This window comes from Nerophis ophidion, linkage group LG14 (assembly GCF_033978795.1).
Source record: "Nerophis ophidion isolate RoL-2023_Sa linkage group LG14, RoL_Noph_v1.0, whole genome shotgun sequence".
In the NCBI taxonomy this organism is placed as follows: domain Eukaryota; kingdom Metazoa; phylum Chordata; class Actinopteri; order Syngnathiformes; family Syngnathidae; genus Nerophis; species Nerophis ophidion.
The window spans coordinates 29,065,778-29,082,968 of record NC_084624.1 but is presented as its reverse complement, the minus strand read 5'-3'; the positions used below and the strand labels follow the sequence as shown (position 1 = coordinate 29,082,968).

Below are 17,191 nucleotides of genomic sequence, written 5' to 3'. Positions count from 1 at the left end.
AAATGGATGGATGGAATGTGTGCGCGAGTCCTTTACTGAATGAGACATTCAAAATGTACATGAGATTAAAGAATGTGGGATAAACAATATTAACTGTGAAGGATAAAAATTCTATACGAATGTCGCTCCTCTCATTTCTCAGACCAGCTCCTTGATATTACATTCCAGCTGAACGTAACCAAAGTGCAACAAACACGGCGAAACATGAACTCTACGGGTAAAAAAAAGCCTACAATCTGAAGTAAAATCACTTTTCTGCAGGTCATGTTGTAAACATCTGCTTCCGCGTCTGTCCCCGACAGCTACGTTTCAGGCTGGCTGCCATGGAAACAAACCCCGCCCACACGGCCTGGTGCCTCCTTTTAGCTGCTGTAATGTAGATTACCGTAATAGCTCGTCTATCAATCTAAAACAAGGATTCCAACTACTGAAATACTTTCTATAGTTCCAAGACTTACGGTAATTTGAAAACAGCACTGTACATCATATCGGCAGCTACAGTTTTAATGTTAAAGGTCTATAAATATTATTTGGAAACGTCCGGCGTGCCAGGTGAAACATCTAATAAGAGTGGTATGCGGGCCGTAATTTGCCCTGGACTGCTCAAATAGATACTCAGCAGCAAACACAAAATGTTCGCGGTTTCCAGAAGACTCGCGTTTATGGAATGGAATTTAGTGTGGGGAGAGAGAGGGAAAAGGGAGTTTTCACTCTCCAATACAGCAGGTGGCGGTAATGCGCCTTTAACGGTGCGTGGTCCGCCATTAGGCAATAAGTAATTTTGCACTTCGATGTTAAAAAAAAGTATGTTAAAATACATTGTCGGCCTGTCCACTTAAACACTATTTTTTCATCGTGCCTCATCAAAAGTGAGTCGTTATACTTTATTTTTGGTTGTATAATACTAATTGTTACACTTTTTGGCAGATAATGTTAAAAAGTGCCATATCTGATTCAAATGGCCCTTAACAAGTCTGCCTTTTCCACTACACTGTTTTAGGAATTTTGTCTATCATTCACAATCGTAAGAGATAAGAACACGTCTTTTTAGGAGGTTAAAGATTATTAAAAAAGCTTGCAAGATGTAGCTAATGGGAGTCAGTGTAGCTTTCAAATCCCCCATCAACGTTTTATACCCACGATGCGAATCTGTATAAAATGTAGTAACATACACGTTCATAACAATATGTACAATATTTACCGTATTTTGGTCTTTTTATGCATAGACATCTTTTAAGATATTTATGATTGTGCACAGCTGAAACAAATCCTGCGCATTTATTTCCGTTTCCATAGCAGCAAACATTCTACTTTGATTGATTGATTGACTGATTGATACTTTTATTAGTAGATTGCACAGTTCAGTACATATTCAGTACAATTGACCACTAAATGGTACATATTTGAACTTGTTTAAGGGCCTACTAAAACCCACTACTACCCACCACGCAGTCTGATAGTTTATTCATCAATGATGAAATATTAACATTGCAACACATGCCAATACGCCCTTTTTAGTTTACTAAATTGCAATTTTATATTTCCCGGGAGTTTTTTGTTGAAAACGTTGCGGAATGATGACGTGTACGCGTGACGTCACAGACTGTTAGGAAATATGAGTGCTGCACACACACACAGCTAAAAGTTGTCTGCTTTAACGGCGTAATTACACAGTATTTTGGACATCTGTGTTGCTGAATCTTTTGCAATTTGTTCAATTAATATTGGAGAAGTCGAAGTAGAAAGATGGAGTCGGGAAGCTTTAGCCTTTAGCCAAACAAACACACAGTGATTCCTTGTTTAAAATTCCCGAAGGTGAAACTTTACTATGGATCAGAGCGCGGTCAAGCAAACACGAATCCCGACCACTTGTCAACCAGCAGGTTTCGGTGAGAAAATTGTGGTAAAAAGTCGCTTCTTACCGGAGATCAGCTGAGTTTGCCCCGCCCATAAAGCTGCTGTCGACTTCCCTGAGACATTGGCGTCAACACACCCGTGGACACACACCTCCGACTATCAGGTACTGTTAAACTCACTAAAACACTAGCAACACAATAGAAAGATAAGGGATTTTGCAGAATTATCCTAGTAAATGTGTCTAAAAACATCTGAATCCGTCCCAATGCAATTGCGTTTTTTTTTTAAACTTTTTTTTTTTCTTTTTTCCAGTCTGTCGCTATCAATATCCTCAAACACAAATCTTTCAATCTCGCTTAAATTAATGGGGAAAATTGTCGTTTTCTTGGTCCGAATAGCTGTTTTTGTTGGAGGTTCCCATTAAAAATAATGTGAATATGTGAGGAGCCATCAACATGTGACGTCATCGTCTGCGACTTCCGGTAAAGGCAGGGCTTTTCTGTTAGCGACCAAAAGTTGCGAACTTTATCGTGGATGTTCTCTACTAAATCCTTTCAGCAAAAATATGGCAATATCGCGAAATGATCAAGTATGACACATAGAATGGACATGCTATCCACGTTTAAATAAGAAAATCTCATTTCAGGAGGCCTTTGAGTCGGGGTCCACGTTAATCAATTCATGGTAAAAACAAATTTGCAACAAATTTGTTCCTACTCCTGGACTCAAACGCGAATGTGTTTTCTATTCATGGCAGACTTGGTATTAGACAACGAAGACTACTACTTTTGGACAAATGAGGATTCACAACCTTATATTTTAAAAATTAAATATACAGAGGAAGGCAGCACGCTGGAACAGGGGTTAGTGCTTGTGCCTCACAATACGAAAGTCCTGAGTAGTCCTGAGTTCAATCCCGGGCTCTGCATCTTTTTGTGTGGAGTTTGCATGTTCTCCCCGTGACTGCGTGGGTTCCCTACGGGTACTCCGGCTTCCTCCCACCTCCAAAAACATGCGCCTGGGGATAGGTTGATTGTCCACACTAAAAATTGGCCTTAGTGTGTGAATGTGAGTGTGAATGTTGTCTGTCTATCTGTGTTGGTCCTACGACGAGGTGGCAACTTGTCCAGGGTGTACCCCACCCCGCCCGAAATGCAGCTAAAATTGGCACCAGCACCCCCCGCGACTTCGAAAGGGACAAAGCGGTAGAAAAATGATGGATATACGGAGGATGAACTACTGGTTTACGAAGAGAGTACAAGAAGAGGCTGAAATGTTGGCGCAGACGGAAACCGAGAGAGTGCGCAACAGGGTCACCCTGCAGCTATGCTAAATTAATCGATAGTATACCAAATCAACTGGAAACGTCCCCGGCTAGCTGGACTAAACGAACACTGTAAGATGATTGTTATTAATTTTACTTATAACAAATTGGTGTTCTATTACTGTTTTGAGCTTTACAAACTCTCTTGCCGTAGTTAGCGTCTACGGTTAATACCGTAGGCCAGTGGTTCTCAAATGGGGGTACGTGTACCCCTGGGGGTACTTCAAGGTATGCCAAGGGGTACGTAAGATTTTTTAAACTTAGCAACAATTCAAAAATCCTTTATAAATATATTTATTGAATAATACTTCAACAAAATATGAATGTAAGTTCATAAACTGTGAAAAAAATGCAACAATGCAATATTCAGTGTTGACAGATAGATTTTTTTGTGGACATGTTCCATAAATATTGATGTTAAAGATTTCGTTTTTTGTGAAGAAATGTTTAGAATTAAGTTCATGAATCCAGATGGATCTCTATTACAATCCCCAAAGAGAGCACTTTAAGTTGATGATTACTTCTATGTGTAGAAATCGTTATTCATAATTGAATATTGTTTTTTTTTCAACAGGTTTTTAGTAATTATTTTTTTTTTTTTCCAAATAGTTCAAGAAAGACCACTACAAATGAGCAATATTTTGCACTGTTATACAATTTAATAAATCAGAAACTGATGACATAGTGCTGTATTTTACTTCTTTATCTCTTTTTTTCAACCAAAAATGCTTTGCTCTGATTAGGGGGTACTGGAATTAAAAAAATGTTCACAGGGGGTACATCACTGAAAAAAGGCTGAGAACCACTGCCGTAGGCGGCCGATGTGTTAATACGCTAGAGCAGTGGTTCTCAAATGGGGGTACGTGTACCCCAGGGGGTACTTCAAGGTATGCCAAGGGGTATGTGAGATATTTCAAAAATATTCTAAAAATAGCAACAATTCAAAAATCCTTTATAAATATATTTATTGAATAATACTTCAACAAAATATGAATGTAAGTTCATAAACTGTGAAAAGAAATGCAACAATGCAATATTCAGTGTTGACAGCTAGATTTTTTGTGACATGTTCCATAAATATTGCTGTTAAAGATTTCTTTTTTTGTGAATAAATGTTTAGAATTAAGTTCATGAATCCAGATGGATCTTTATTACAATCCCCAAAGAGGGCGCTTTAAGTTGATGATTGTTTCTATGTGTAGAAATATTGATTTGTAATTGAATCACTTGTTTATTTTTTAACAAGTTTTTAGTTATTTTTATATATTTTTTTCTAAATATTTCAAGAAAGACCACTACAAATGAGCAATATTTTACACAATTTAATAAATCAGAAACTGATGACATAGTGCTGTATTTTACTTCTTTATCTCTTTTTTTTTTCCAACCAAAAATGCTTTGCTCTAATTAGGGGGTACTTGAATTAAAAACATTTTCACAGGGGGTACATCACTGAAAAAAGGTTGAGAGCCACTGCGCTACAGAAAGAGTTTATCAGTGTTCGCTTTTACATTAACATTGTTGCTACTGTTTGGTTAATTCACAGGTTACATAAGGTATTTTTAGTACACTTGACTGTTTTTGAATGCATGTTTGAAGTCATTTAGCGGTAGAATTAATTGATCCTATCAGCTGCATTGCTAGCCACCAGGAACGAGAAGATTTTATATGTTCGAATGCGAAAACCCCCAAAACCTTTTGTCTTCTTGTGTGTCATAAAGATTGTTAAAGAAAGGCAAAATAAAAAAAATGCAGTTTTCCTTTAATTTTCGATGCCTCATTGAAAGTAAGTAGTTTTGCTTTATTCTAGTTGCATTACATTTTATTTTGACCTTTAACAACAGTCAGGAATCCAAAAACCCTGATGCCAGGTATCAACTGCTGTCAGCAATTTTCCCTTAAGTCCTATGGTTCCATCACGCCTCAATGATTAGTACTGCAGTTTAACCCTGTTTTAGTTGTACTTTACTTACCGTATTTTCCGGACCATAGAGCGCACCGGATTAAACGGCGCACTGCCGATGAGCGGGTCTAGCCAGGTCTGTTTTCTTAGAAAAAGCCGCTTTGGATTATAGGGCACATTAAAGGAGTCATATTCATTTTTTTTCTAATTTGAAAACCCTTCCTTGCGGTCTACATCAGTGGTCCCCAACCACCAAGCCGCAGAATAATTTTTTATAATTTATTTATTTATTTAAATGTTTTTTTTTGTTTTTTTTAATTAAATCAACATAAAAAACACAAGATACACTTACAATTAGTGCACCAACCCCCAAAAAAATCCCTTTTTCATGAACAAAAAAAAAAAAAGAATCCCCCACAATGTAAATAATTCAATGTATATACTCTGATTAACACTTTGTGATGACTGTATTAGATGGATCAGAATCAGTTTTATTGTCATTACACAGGGAAACCAGATTGAGGCCATTCCATACAATGTGATGTGTGCATGCAGAAAACAATGAGTAAATATATAAAAATATAAAGAATATAGAAGTGATAAAAAATATAGACGTGTTTTTTTTTGTTTTTACAAATGTACACTCTATACAGTGGGTGAAATGAATATATACATGAATATCTACTTGAAGAAACAGGGTGGTTGGTGGAATGGGTTATTGCATCAAAGAGAGGGCAGTTATGAGGGCTTATGGGGCAGTCCGTTCAGGGTGGTTATGGCCCTGCGGAAGAAGCTGTTCTTTAGCCTGTTTATCTTGGTTTTAATGCACCTGTAGCGCTTCCCAGAGGGCAGCAGGTGGAACAGGTCAGAGCCAGGGTGGGTGCTGTCCTTGATGATGGCACTTTTGAGGCAGCGGGAGGTGTAGATGTCCATCAGAGAGGGGAAAGGGCGGCCGATGATCTTCTGAGCCGTCTTGACCACTCTTTGCAGCCTCTCCCTGTCTGCTGCAGTGCAGCTGCCGTACCATACTCTAATACAGTAGGTCAGCAGGCTCTCGATGGATGAGCGGTAGAAGGTCAGCAGCAGGTCAGGCTTCAGGTTGTGTATAGTACTTTGATTCCTTCAGGAGAGTTCCTTCAGGAAAATTAAAAAATGATGCTGATCGTATGTATTTGTACCATGAATTGACTAACGTGGACCCAGACTTAAACAAGTTGAAAAACCTTTTCGGGTGTTAGCATTTAGTGGTCAATTGTGCGGAATATGTACTGTACTGTGCAATCTACTAATAAAAGTTTCAATCAATCAATCAAAATTTAAATCAATAACAGAGCAGCATCTAGTCATCCGTGGCTCACTAGTGCAACAACAATACCGGAAATATGTTCTGTGAAAAACGTCAGACCCAAACTCTCTAATAACTAAAGTTCCTTGGGTGAATAATGTAAACTCACAATACCAGTATGTTTTAGCGCTTTCATGGCGAGTTTACTGACAGATATAAGTAAGAACTTTACACTGCTTTATATTAGAAATGGCAACAGCGGAGGATGAATGTTCCATAACAAGAAGATAGAGAAAAAGAAGAAGCTTTCAAAGGCGGACACGTGCACATTTTCAGAACTTATGCAGATCCCAATTACAGATCAGCAGGTACCAGCAGGTAAGAAAACTTTCTTTTGCATGATAGTGCGAAAAAAAACACCAGGTATAGTCTTACCTTATACACACACCATAATAATACTCGTATGTTGAAGCCCTGTACAATCCATCAAGCGGTGCGGCTATATAGCTTACCAAAGTCGTACTAAAACATTTTGATATATTTTTGAGTGCTGTGTGTAATGTTGTATATTTTCATTAGGCGAACCGGGTTATGAGGCGCACTGTTGAGTTTTGAGAAAATGAATGGATTCTAAGTGCGCCTTATAGTCCGAAAAATACAGTATTTTTGCACTTCTATGACTGTCAAACATATATAAATGTGACAAAATAAGTCTCTCCTTTTAAAATGACATTTACTTGATTTGGTTTGTATTATTTAATGCTTTTTTTGAGGACAGTTGAGTGTTGAACTGTCAGATAGAACAAAAAAGTAATTTGTTAAATGTAAATCAGCTTCCTTCTTTTGTAAAAATCAAAATAAAACCCGTCTAATGGAGTCCAGAGTTACATAATGTGCGCCTTAAAGCATATTTTTCATCGAGGGTGTTGGATGCTTCACTGGGTTGTCTCCATCATTGTGATGTGACAACTGAGGTACATCAGTCTGCACAAAAAGCAAACAAGACAATCATGTTGACAAATGTGTTTTATTAGGAACAACGGGATCCCGGCCTAGCTTATCGTGGATTATAGCAGTAAACAACAACAGAAAGACATGTTTCACTTTATTTTTTTTCTCTCTTTAAGTGCTACAGGTTAGCGATTATAGGTGTAAAGCAACCGTAGTGCCTACATTCTTCTTATATGCACAAGGAATATATCTAAATTAAAAAAAAACAGTATTGCTGTTAGAACTGTGGCTTGCTTTTTGCATTGTGCCTGACTGAACACCCACATACACACACACACACACACACAGCAGGAGATAATGGACAGCACAAAGTCGCACAAATCAGATTATATTAATGTACAGTAACGTTATAAACAAAGTGAAGCAACATTTATTTCCTCTTTTAGGCTACTTTTCGTGGTTTACATAAAAAAAATATGACTTTGGTTTGCAGCTATCTAGGACTAGACTGTGGCAGTTTCAATGAATAGCAGCCTCAAGCCAATATTGACACCACACTTTAAAAAACAAAAACATTGTTTTTCTTGTTAAAATAGCAGCCAGAAATAACATTGTTACAGTGTTATGCCATAGAAACAGACTGGTACCTCTCAATAAATACAATATGTTTTTGTTTTTTCCTGTGCCTTCGCCGATGCTATTCTGCTGTATAAAAATGGTTAAAGATCAGTGTCTTTCGCTCATGCAACGATTTACACACAAAAAATCACTTACAGTTTTTTGGTCAGACTGTAACACAAGACAAACATCAATAAAGTAAGAGCCAATTAATAGATGGATCGGATGGACTTCTTCTTGGGTTCCGATGCACAGGAAATGTTTTTTTTCTTTTCTTTTCTTAATGAATACAACTCAACTGCTTCTGTGATGTTGAAATATAAGAGCCAATAAATATGCAAAGTGTTGACAGGGAATGCATCTTTGCATGACCAAGACGTCTGTTTCTCTCTTCATTTGTGCTCTTTTCAACATGCTTTTCTCTTGTCTTCATCATCATCACCACCATTCAAGAAATGCACTACATGGACATAAGTAATATGACACCCCGCTTAAACAATGAATCCCAATGAGACTCGACCACCCAAATCAATTGCCTTTCTGTTCCCAGTGATGCTGAGCAATGTCCATAAAGGCCAGTTTAGATGAGTTTGGTGTGGAAGAACTAGAACCGTGTTGATGACCAACAAGCTCCGACATCCGTCACCCTATAAATGTCTTCATGATCTTCTACAGTGGAACGAACCTCCAACGCACAACAATTTTGAGAAGAAACGCTTGGGCAGCATGTACAAGTGGCGCTCGAACCGTTGTGACATCAGCTCAGTACGTATTGGAAAGATTTGTCCCACACGCCTGGATTGTTAATTTTTTGGGTGTGCGTGCTGTCCCCAAAGAAGGGTATCGGTAAGGGAAACGATAAGAGTACAATGCTCAGATAGTCAGTACAATATACAAGTACAGGCCAAAAGTTTGGACACAGCTTCTCCTCATTCAATGCGTTTTCTTTATTTCCATGACTATTACTAATATAGATTGTCACTGAAGGCATCAAAACTATGAATGAACACATGTGGAGCTATGTACTTTACAAAAAAAAAGTGAAATTAACTGAAATCTTTTTTTATATTCTACTTTCTTTAAAATAGCCACCCTTTGGTCTGATCACTGCTTTGCACACTCTTAGCATTCTCTCGATGAGCTTCAACCACACCTGTGAAGTGAAAACCATTTCAGGTGACGACCTCTTTAAGCTCGTTGAGAGAATGCCAGAATGTGCAAAGCAGTTTAAGAGTTAAGGGTGGCTATTTTGAAGAAACTAGAATATGTTTTCAGTTATTTTACCATTTTTTAAGTACATAGCTCGACATTTGTTCATTCATAGTTTTGATACCTTCACTGACAATCTACAATGTAAACAGTGATAAAAATAAAGAAAACACATTGAATGAGAAGGTGTGTCCAAACTTTTGGCCTGTACTGGAGCTAAAACAATGATATCTCCAAATACGGAACAGAGTATCAAAGTCAGCTGTGAAAAGATTCACCTCCCTTTTACAAGCAGCGATTCGTACCTGACCATGTTGCTCACCATTTGTCCACCTAAGCGCTGTAAAAAAAGGCCACTTACATCATGCATCATGGCTTAGAAGTTTTACAATAATATACTTTTTATATTTCATAATCCTTATTTGACTTATTTTTGCATCTCTATGTTTAAAAAGTGCTTCCTTCCTGCGTCACTAAAACTTGAGTAGCGTTTTGACTTCTCTTTACCTTTCACTTTCGAACCGATACAGGTACCGGGGAATTGGGCCAATTTTCCCAAATCGATTCATTAGGTTCTAAATCAGTGATGCCCACACTTTTTCTGCAGAAGAGCTACTTTTCAATTGACCAAGTCAAGGAGCTCTGCCTCATTCATTTATATAACTTGTATTTATTTATTTATGAAAGAGACATTTTTGTTAGCAAGTTAAAGGTGTTTAATGATAATAAAAGTATGTTTCACACATATAGATTCCTTTCTGTCATGAAGACATATTAGTTGGTGTATTACCTTATTCTGATGACTTGCTTTGATTGGAGTCAGACAGTAGTGCTGATAACATCCAAATTTTCAAATTGAGAAAAAAAAAAATCCTCCTTTTTGTCCAATACTACATAAAAGTGGTTGGTTTTTTGGCATCTTATTTGTCCAGCTTCCATACTCCTTTTTATACACTTTACGAGAAATACATTGACAGCAAACTCCGTAGCTTGCTAACGGCCGGGTTTCTGAGACTCTTATTTTGTTAGCGCAGGCAGGATGGAGCAGCGCTTTTATTGTGAAGGCAAACTGTCCTGTCGGTCTTTAGAGTTTTGATAGCTGGTACAGCCCAAGATATCAAATCGTGTTACTTTTGTGTGTTCATGTGTTAATAAATGTTCACACGTTGAACCAAACAATGAGCTATTACAATCTAGTTTAAGAAATTGTTCAAACTCAGTGTTTACAAAGTACAAGAAAGAGGAATACTGATAAATTATTGAACTTGGTTGATGGATGACAGATAATATATCACGTATTTAGTCAATTATAGGAACCATTTATTAAGTTAACGACATTCATGTGAACTGTATTGATATTTGAATGTATCTATTCATTCATTGTTGCTATGTTTAAGATCGAAAAACTAAAGTGAACAATTATGTTAGAAATGATCTCCAGACAGGAAAGCGGTAGGATTGAATAAATTCTGCTTCTTCCTATTCCTTTTCAGAAATGTTAGAATGTGAAACAGTAAACATGTTCAAAACCAAACTTATTTTATAAAATATTTCACTTGTTTGTTGTTGTGTTGTTTTTTTAATCGTTTGTTGTTGTGTTGTTTTTTGAATTATGTCAAATATATATATAAATATATATATATTATCCATTTTTTACAGCTTGTCCCTCTCAGGGCTGTAGGGGTGGCTGGAACCTATCCCATCTGCATTTGGGCGGAGGGCAGGGTACTCCGTGGACAAGTCGCATAAATATTTACAATACTATATTTATACAATAATGATGTATTTAATACTGAGCTAATCAAGATAATGTGTTCTACCGTGTTTCCTTATAATTCTGAGTCTCATTTGCAAGTATGCATTTATTTCAGTTCGTCCTAGGTATGTTGCCGTAGTCCGGTTCAGTTGAATGTGCCTGTCTTTTCTTGTATTGAGACCTACAAAGTGTTTATACTGAAAATATACTACTTATTATACAGCTGCTATTTGATTGTAACGTGCTTCTTCGTTGTAGTTTTCATTGCCAAATTTGAAGGTGTTGAAACCTCTATGTAAATTCGCTAATGCCAATTGGTGACATGTCTACGGCAAATTCAGTGTAAATTAGCATCAAGCAAGCACAATTTGAAAAGTGAGGCCTTGGTTTGGGGTGCTTTTTGTTGGCATGGAAATTTGCAAAAGTACTCAAAGGCAGTCCTCAATAAATGCGCCCGTTTTCCCGCCAAGTGGTTGTACCGAGTTTCTCGCCGGACGTGACGTCACGTGATGGGATTCGATTGGTTAATAATATTTCTTAAAGTTAGCTGAGGTGAAATTTTACATTATTGTGTTTAATTTTGAGACATTCTTTGTATTTGGATGTGCGATTGCCAGGCGTGCCAATACTTGAGTCCATACACTGCACACTATCAAACACACACTTGTACGTACACAGACCATGCTGGTCCATTATTCATTCTGAGCAGCTGTTCTTCACAGGAAGTCCTTTGATGGATGGCAGTACGGGTGTATGGGGGGGTACAGAAGGCTGGTAACTGGAGCCCAAAGTTCAAAAGGGTCCACCAGCCCAACAAGCAGGGGCAAGGCTGCTTCTTCTCCAGGGGCGAGCGGTGCGGGGGGCTGGCGCCTGGCGCCACCATCATGTCAGCTCCCATACGACACATGCAACTACGGTCTATGCTAACACAAGAAAGGCTCATGCTACAACGTCGCCATCTACTAAGTGTCTTGTTATTCTGGGCATGAGGGCAGAGTCTAGATTGGGGATGAGGAGTGTTTTTAAAATAAAGTGAAATGAAAACCAAAAAAAGGTCACTTCTGTGTCAGGTACGCGCCGATGGTGAGGCTCGCCGCCCCCAGAGCAGCTAGGCCGAAGACTGTCTTGATGGAGGGCCAGGAGCAGCTGAACACCGATTCCCTCTGACGGTCGTAGAGTTCCACAAAGGCATCCTGGAGGACAGAAAGACACGACAGATGGTGACAAAGGCTGCAGGTATTCTCAAAAGGTCATCTGCCCCTTTCTGGACACAATGTTAGGTGCAGTACAGGCCAAAAGTTTGGACACACCTTCTCATTCAATGCGTTTTCTTTATTTTCATGACTATTTACATTGTAGATTGTCACTGAAGGCATCACAACTATGAATGAACACGTGGAGTTATGGTGAAATAACTGAAAACATGTTTTGTATTTTAGTTTCTTCAAAATAGCCACCCTTTGCTGTGATTACTGTTTTGCACACACTTGGCATTCTCTCAATAAGCTTCACCTGAAATGATTTTCACTTCACAGGTGTCATAGTTTTGATGCCTTCAGTGACAATCTACAATGTAAATAGTCATGAAAATAAAAAAAAAATATTGAAATGAGGTGTGTCCAAACATTTGGCCTGTACTGTACATCTACAGCATGTCTTTCTTAATAAATACATATTTTAGACATTTTAATGCATATTTTAGTCCATACCACAGAATGTTAACATCCTTTTGTGTCATTATAGATAATTTACACCGTGAAGCATTTCTCAGTGAATGGCGCTACTGTATTTAAAAGGGTGTAACTAATGATGCATAATATCCCTGCAAATACTTAAGTGCTTACTTAGTAAATGACTTCAGGGTTTTTTTTCACAAAAGCTACTTGAGTTCTTGCTTGGGTCAGAAATTAGTGCGTAAGGTGTAAACGATATCTGAAAGTAGTTAATTATACATATATTTTGTGTGTGGGTGTAATGTTTAAAAACATTTTTTAATCACAGTGTTTTACTATTATATTTATATTATTGTATGTAATGTTATAACTTGTTTTCATTATTCTTTTAAATTTGTTTTATACAAAAACAGTGAAGTTAGTACGTTGTGAAAATCCTAAATAAAAACAGACTACAATGATTTGCATATCCTTTTCAACTTAAATTCAATTGAATAGACTGCAAAGACCAGATATTAATGTTTGAACTAAGAAACTTTTTTTTTGCAAATAGAATTTAATGGCAGCAACACATTGCAAAAAAGTTGGCTCGGGCATTTTTTTACCACTGTGTTACATGGCCTTTCCTTTTAACAACACTCCATAAATGTATGGGAACAATTTTTAAAGTTTTTCAGGTGTAATTATTTCTGTTTCTTGCTTGACGTACAGCTTAAGTTGTTCAACAATCCGGGGTCTCCGTTGTGGTATTTTAGGCTTCATATTGTGCCACACATTTTCAATGGGAGACAGGTCTGGACTACAGGCAGGCCAGTGTAGTACCAGCACTATTTTAATATGAAGTCACGCTGTTGTAACACGTGGCTTGGCATTGTCCTGCTGAAATAAGCAGGGGCGTCCATGATAACGTTGCTTGGATGGCAACGTATGTTGCTCCAAAACCTATATGGACCTTTTAGCATTAATGGTGCCTTCACAGATGTGTAAGTTACCCATGCCTTGGGCTTTAATACACCCCATACCATCACAGATGCTGGCTTTTAAACTTTGCACCTATCAAAATCCAGGTGGTTCTTTTCCTCTTTGGTCCGGAGGACACGATGTCCACAGTTTCCAAAAATAATTTGAAATGTGGACTCGTCAGACCACATAACACTTTTTTACATTTTGCATCAGTCAATTTTAAATGGACTAATGCAAGAGAGAAGCCGGCGGCGTTTCTGGGTGTTATTGATAAATGGCTTTCGCTTTGCATAGTAGAGTTTTAACTTGCACTTACAGATGTAGCGACCAACTGTAATTACTCACAGTGGTTTTCTGAAGTGTTATATTCCATTTTAATATATTATATCATCATATTATTGTCTACAATATTATAACTAACAATTGTTTTCATTATTAATTTTAATATTATGAAATATAAGTTATTTTTAATCTTTAAAGTCGAATAGCTTTTAATGAAAATTCTGGGTTTTTCCTTCATTTATTTTTATGTTTTTACTTACAGTGAGACATGAACACTATGAAATTTCCAATTAATTACCTCACACACAATTATAACCCCTACCAAAGTGAAAAAATTGTGTCTAAAGTATGCAAAATTGACTATCCATAACATTTTTATGCAGCATGCTATTTTTTTTATTCTTTACATTGCACAATGTGGCATTTTTCACTTAAAACAATCCTTTATATTTCACTGATAGTACACAAATATCAAACCAAATTTGGTCAGGAGCCAGTTATTGTATAGTTTGGTTCTGATCTAGATTACTATATTTGTAGATTCTACAATAATTTGATTGGTTTATGTCATACTGGACCACAGGTGCCAAACTGAAGGCCTGAGGGCCAGATGTGGCCCGCCACTTCATTTTTTTGGCCCTCGAAAGCCTGGAAATAATATGTATCAATAAAGTACTGTAACTTTTCTTACTAAATGTATTCTTTCTATTTTGGAAGGGGAAAAAAAGTACTCCAAGTAATCGCAAATGTTGTTTGTCTAATTATGCAAAAATATATTATGAAACATTCAAACCATTTTTTAAATAGAAATGAATACTAATAATAATGATTTCAAAGCAAGTTATCCATCAAATTGTGCAATTTGAAAGTAGCAATAGATTTCATGGTAAAATTCTGAAATTTACTGTAGCTTTTACAGCATTTTCATAAGGAAAAAAAAAGTATTTTTTTTTTTTCACTGTAATAAGCTGATGTAATTTTGGCATTTTTAGTAATACACAGAAAAATCTACAGTTGTTGATTTGTGGAAAAAAACAAACTGGCAGCTCAGTTACCAAAATTTCACTGTAAAATTGCATGTTTTTTTAATTTACAGTTAAAAAAACTAATGTGAATCTAACAGTAAAATTCTGGCAACTGAGCTGCCTTTTTTTACCATAAAAACAGCAGGTTTGTTTTTCCATTTACAGTAACTCTAAATTTTGAGGTGAAATTATTGCAACTTACCATATTTTTTTACATTTTAGTTTAAAAAAAATCTACTAATAAAATGAATTGACAAATTGTGTAATAATAATTTTCACTGTTAGAAGCGCCCCCTGGGGCCAAACATAACTGCGATGTGGCCCTCAGTCAAAACAATTCTGACGCCTCTGTACTAGACCAACTTTATACCCTGAAACTAAACTTTACTTATAGAGATGGCAAACAAATTCAGTTTGGAACATAAATAGTAAGCATAAATGGGACACGGCTGTCCATCAAAGTTGTTATGAGCAGACTTTAGTCTGGGCCAAAGTGCACAACCGTCATGTGAACAAACATTCAGCAGCAAAATATTTTCCCAGAAGTCCACGCACACACACTCGTACACAGCACAGTGGGAGAACGTGTAGAAGAAAAACAAATCCGCAATTATCAGCTTGGTGATAAATACAAAACCAAATCTGCTTTTGGATATGAACATGTACATTCAGTGTGGTTGTTGGCAGGGGACACACGCTTTACTTTCCCTCCAACAAACACAGGGATCACCCAAAAACACTCAACACGTAACAGATGGTGCATTTTTGTGGCATTACGGTCCTCGAACACAAATACACAAACGTTACAGTGGACTGTTTTAGTGTGTGTGTGCGAGGAAATACACACGTCTGCTCACAAGCAATGACAGCAACAACAGCTGGACAGGAAGTCATGCTGCTAAACTGCGCCTTCATCGGCTAAACCGGAATGGAACAGACTTTTTTTTGGGGGGGGTGTGTGACGTCAACAGATACTAGGATGCTAGGCTAATCAGCAGCATTTATTTGACACCAAGTGTGACAATTCCAACTGGAAAATTCCTTTTTAATACGTTTTGGGTTGTGTCCAGTAGTTTTCTCAGAATCTACACGCAAATGCAGAGAAATGCTGTCCCCGAGCATAAGAGTATATCATAGCAATATTTGTTCTAGCGCAGGCAGCTGGCCACAGCTCCGTGGTTCAGCGTATCCCACTGCAAGGGTAAAGTATTCAAATATGTGACTTTGAGGTGTATACCTTTAAAAAAAAAAAAAAAAAAAAAAAAAGTACAATTGCTAACGTTAACATGTGCAGTTGGGGGTTAAATCACCATTAATGATTCCCGGGCGCGGCACCGCTGCTGCCCACTGCTCCCCTCACCTCCCAGAGTGTGATCAAGGGTGATGGGTCATATGCAGAGAATAATTTTGCCACATCTTGTATGTGTGTGACAATCATTGGTACTTTAACTTTAATCGTAAGCATGCGTCAATCAACAAAAATACCTGGATCAAAATATATGAATGAGGGGTATATCTGCAAAATTTGTCCAAAAAGCTAGCTTGTTAATGTTAGCATGAGTCAAGTACCAAAATATGACTCAAAATAGCTAAAAAAGATAGCATTCTAGGTTAAGCTTGCTAACGTAACATGCTAACCATAGGCATAGGTCGAGTACCAAAATAGGACTCCGGTCTATAATTGCAAAATTAGTCCAAAAAGCTAGCTTGTTAATGTTAGCATGAGTCAAGTACCAAAATTTGACTCCGGTGTATATCTGCAAAATTAGCCCAAAAAATGTAGCTTTCTAATATTACCATGTTTACATGCTAACGTTAGCATCCCAACAGTTAGCATGGGGAAAGTGCCAAAATATATGACTCTTAAAATAGCTTTAAAAAGCTAGCCTTCTTATGTTAGAATGCTAACTTGCTAACGTAACGTGCTAACATAACCATACGTTAAGTACCAAAATTAGACTGTCAGGTGTATATCTGCAAAATTAGCACCGAAAAAACTGTACAAACAGCATGCCAGCCCAGCTATATGATGCTTTTGGCGTCTGTAGACGCAGTAGGTGTCTGCAAGACATGCTTGGTCAACAGCCACACAGGTCACACTAAGGGTGGCCGTGTAAACAACTTTAACACCAAACAAGAATGACAAACACATTTTGGGAGAACATCCGCACCGTAACACAACATAAACACAACATAACAAATACCCAGAATCCCATGTAGCCCTAACTCTTCCGGGCTACAATACACCCCCCCCCCAACTCAGCCCCCTATTATAGCCTGGAAGAGTTAGGGCTGCATTGGATTCTGGGTATTTGCTCTGTTGTGTTTATGTTGTGTTACGGTGC

General features: G+C 37.5%; 1 protein-coding gene and 1 long non-coding RNA gene across 3 annotated transcripts in view; one reads left to right on the top strand and one right to left on the bottom strand.

Annotated features, from left to right (window-relative positions):
- Positions 1-70: 70 nt before the first annotated feature.
- LOC133568419 (uncharacterized) overlaps positions 71-17,191 on the top strand; it is a 60,155-nt gene continuing 43,034 nt past the window's right edge. Inside the window, exons 1-2 of one of the 2 annotated variants that reach the window (XR_009809600.1) lie at positions 71-869; positions 11,974-12,139. This is a non-coding gene — a long non-coding RNA (uncharacterized LOC133568419). The remainder of the gene's footprint in view (positions 870-11,973; positions 12,140-17,191) is intronic. The other variant, XR_009809599.1, reaches the window with a different exon arrangement.
- bcl2b (BCL2 apoptosis regulator b) overlaps positions 7,381-17,191 on the bottom strand; it is a 75,169-nt gene continuing 65,358 nt past the window's right edge. Inside the window, exon 2 of the mRNA XM_061920324.1 lies at positions 7,381-12,096. Coding sequence (XP_061776308.1) covers positions 11,959-12,096 — 138 coding nt within the window. The 3' untranslated portion in view covers positions 7,381-11,958. The remainder of the gene's footprint in view (positions 12,097-17,191) is intronic.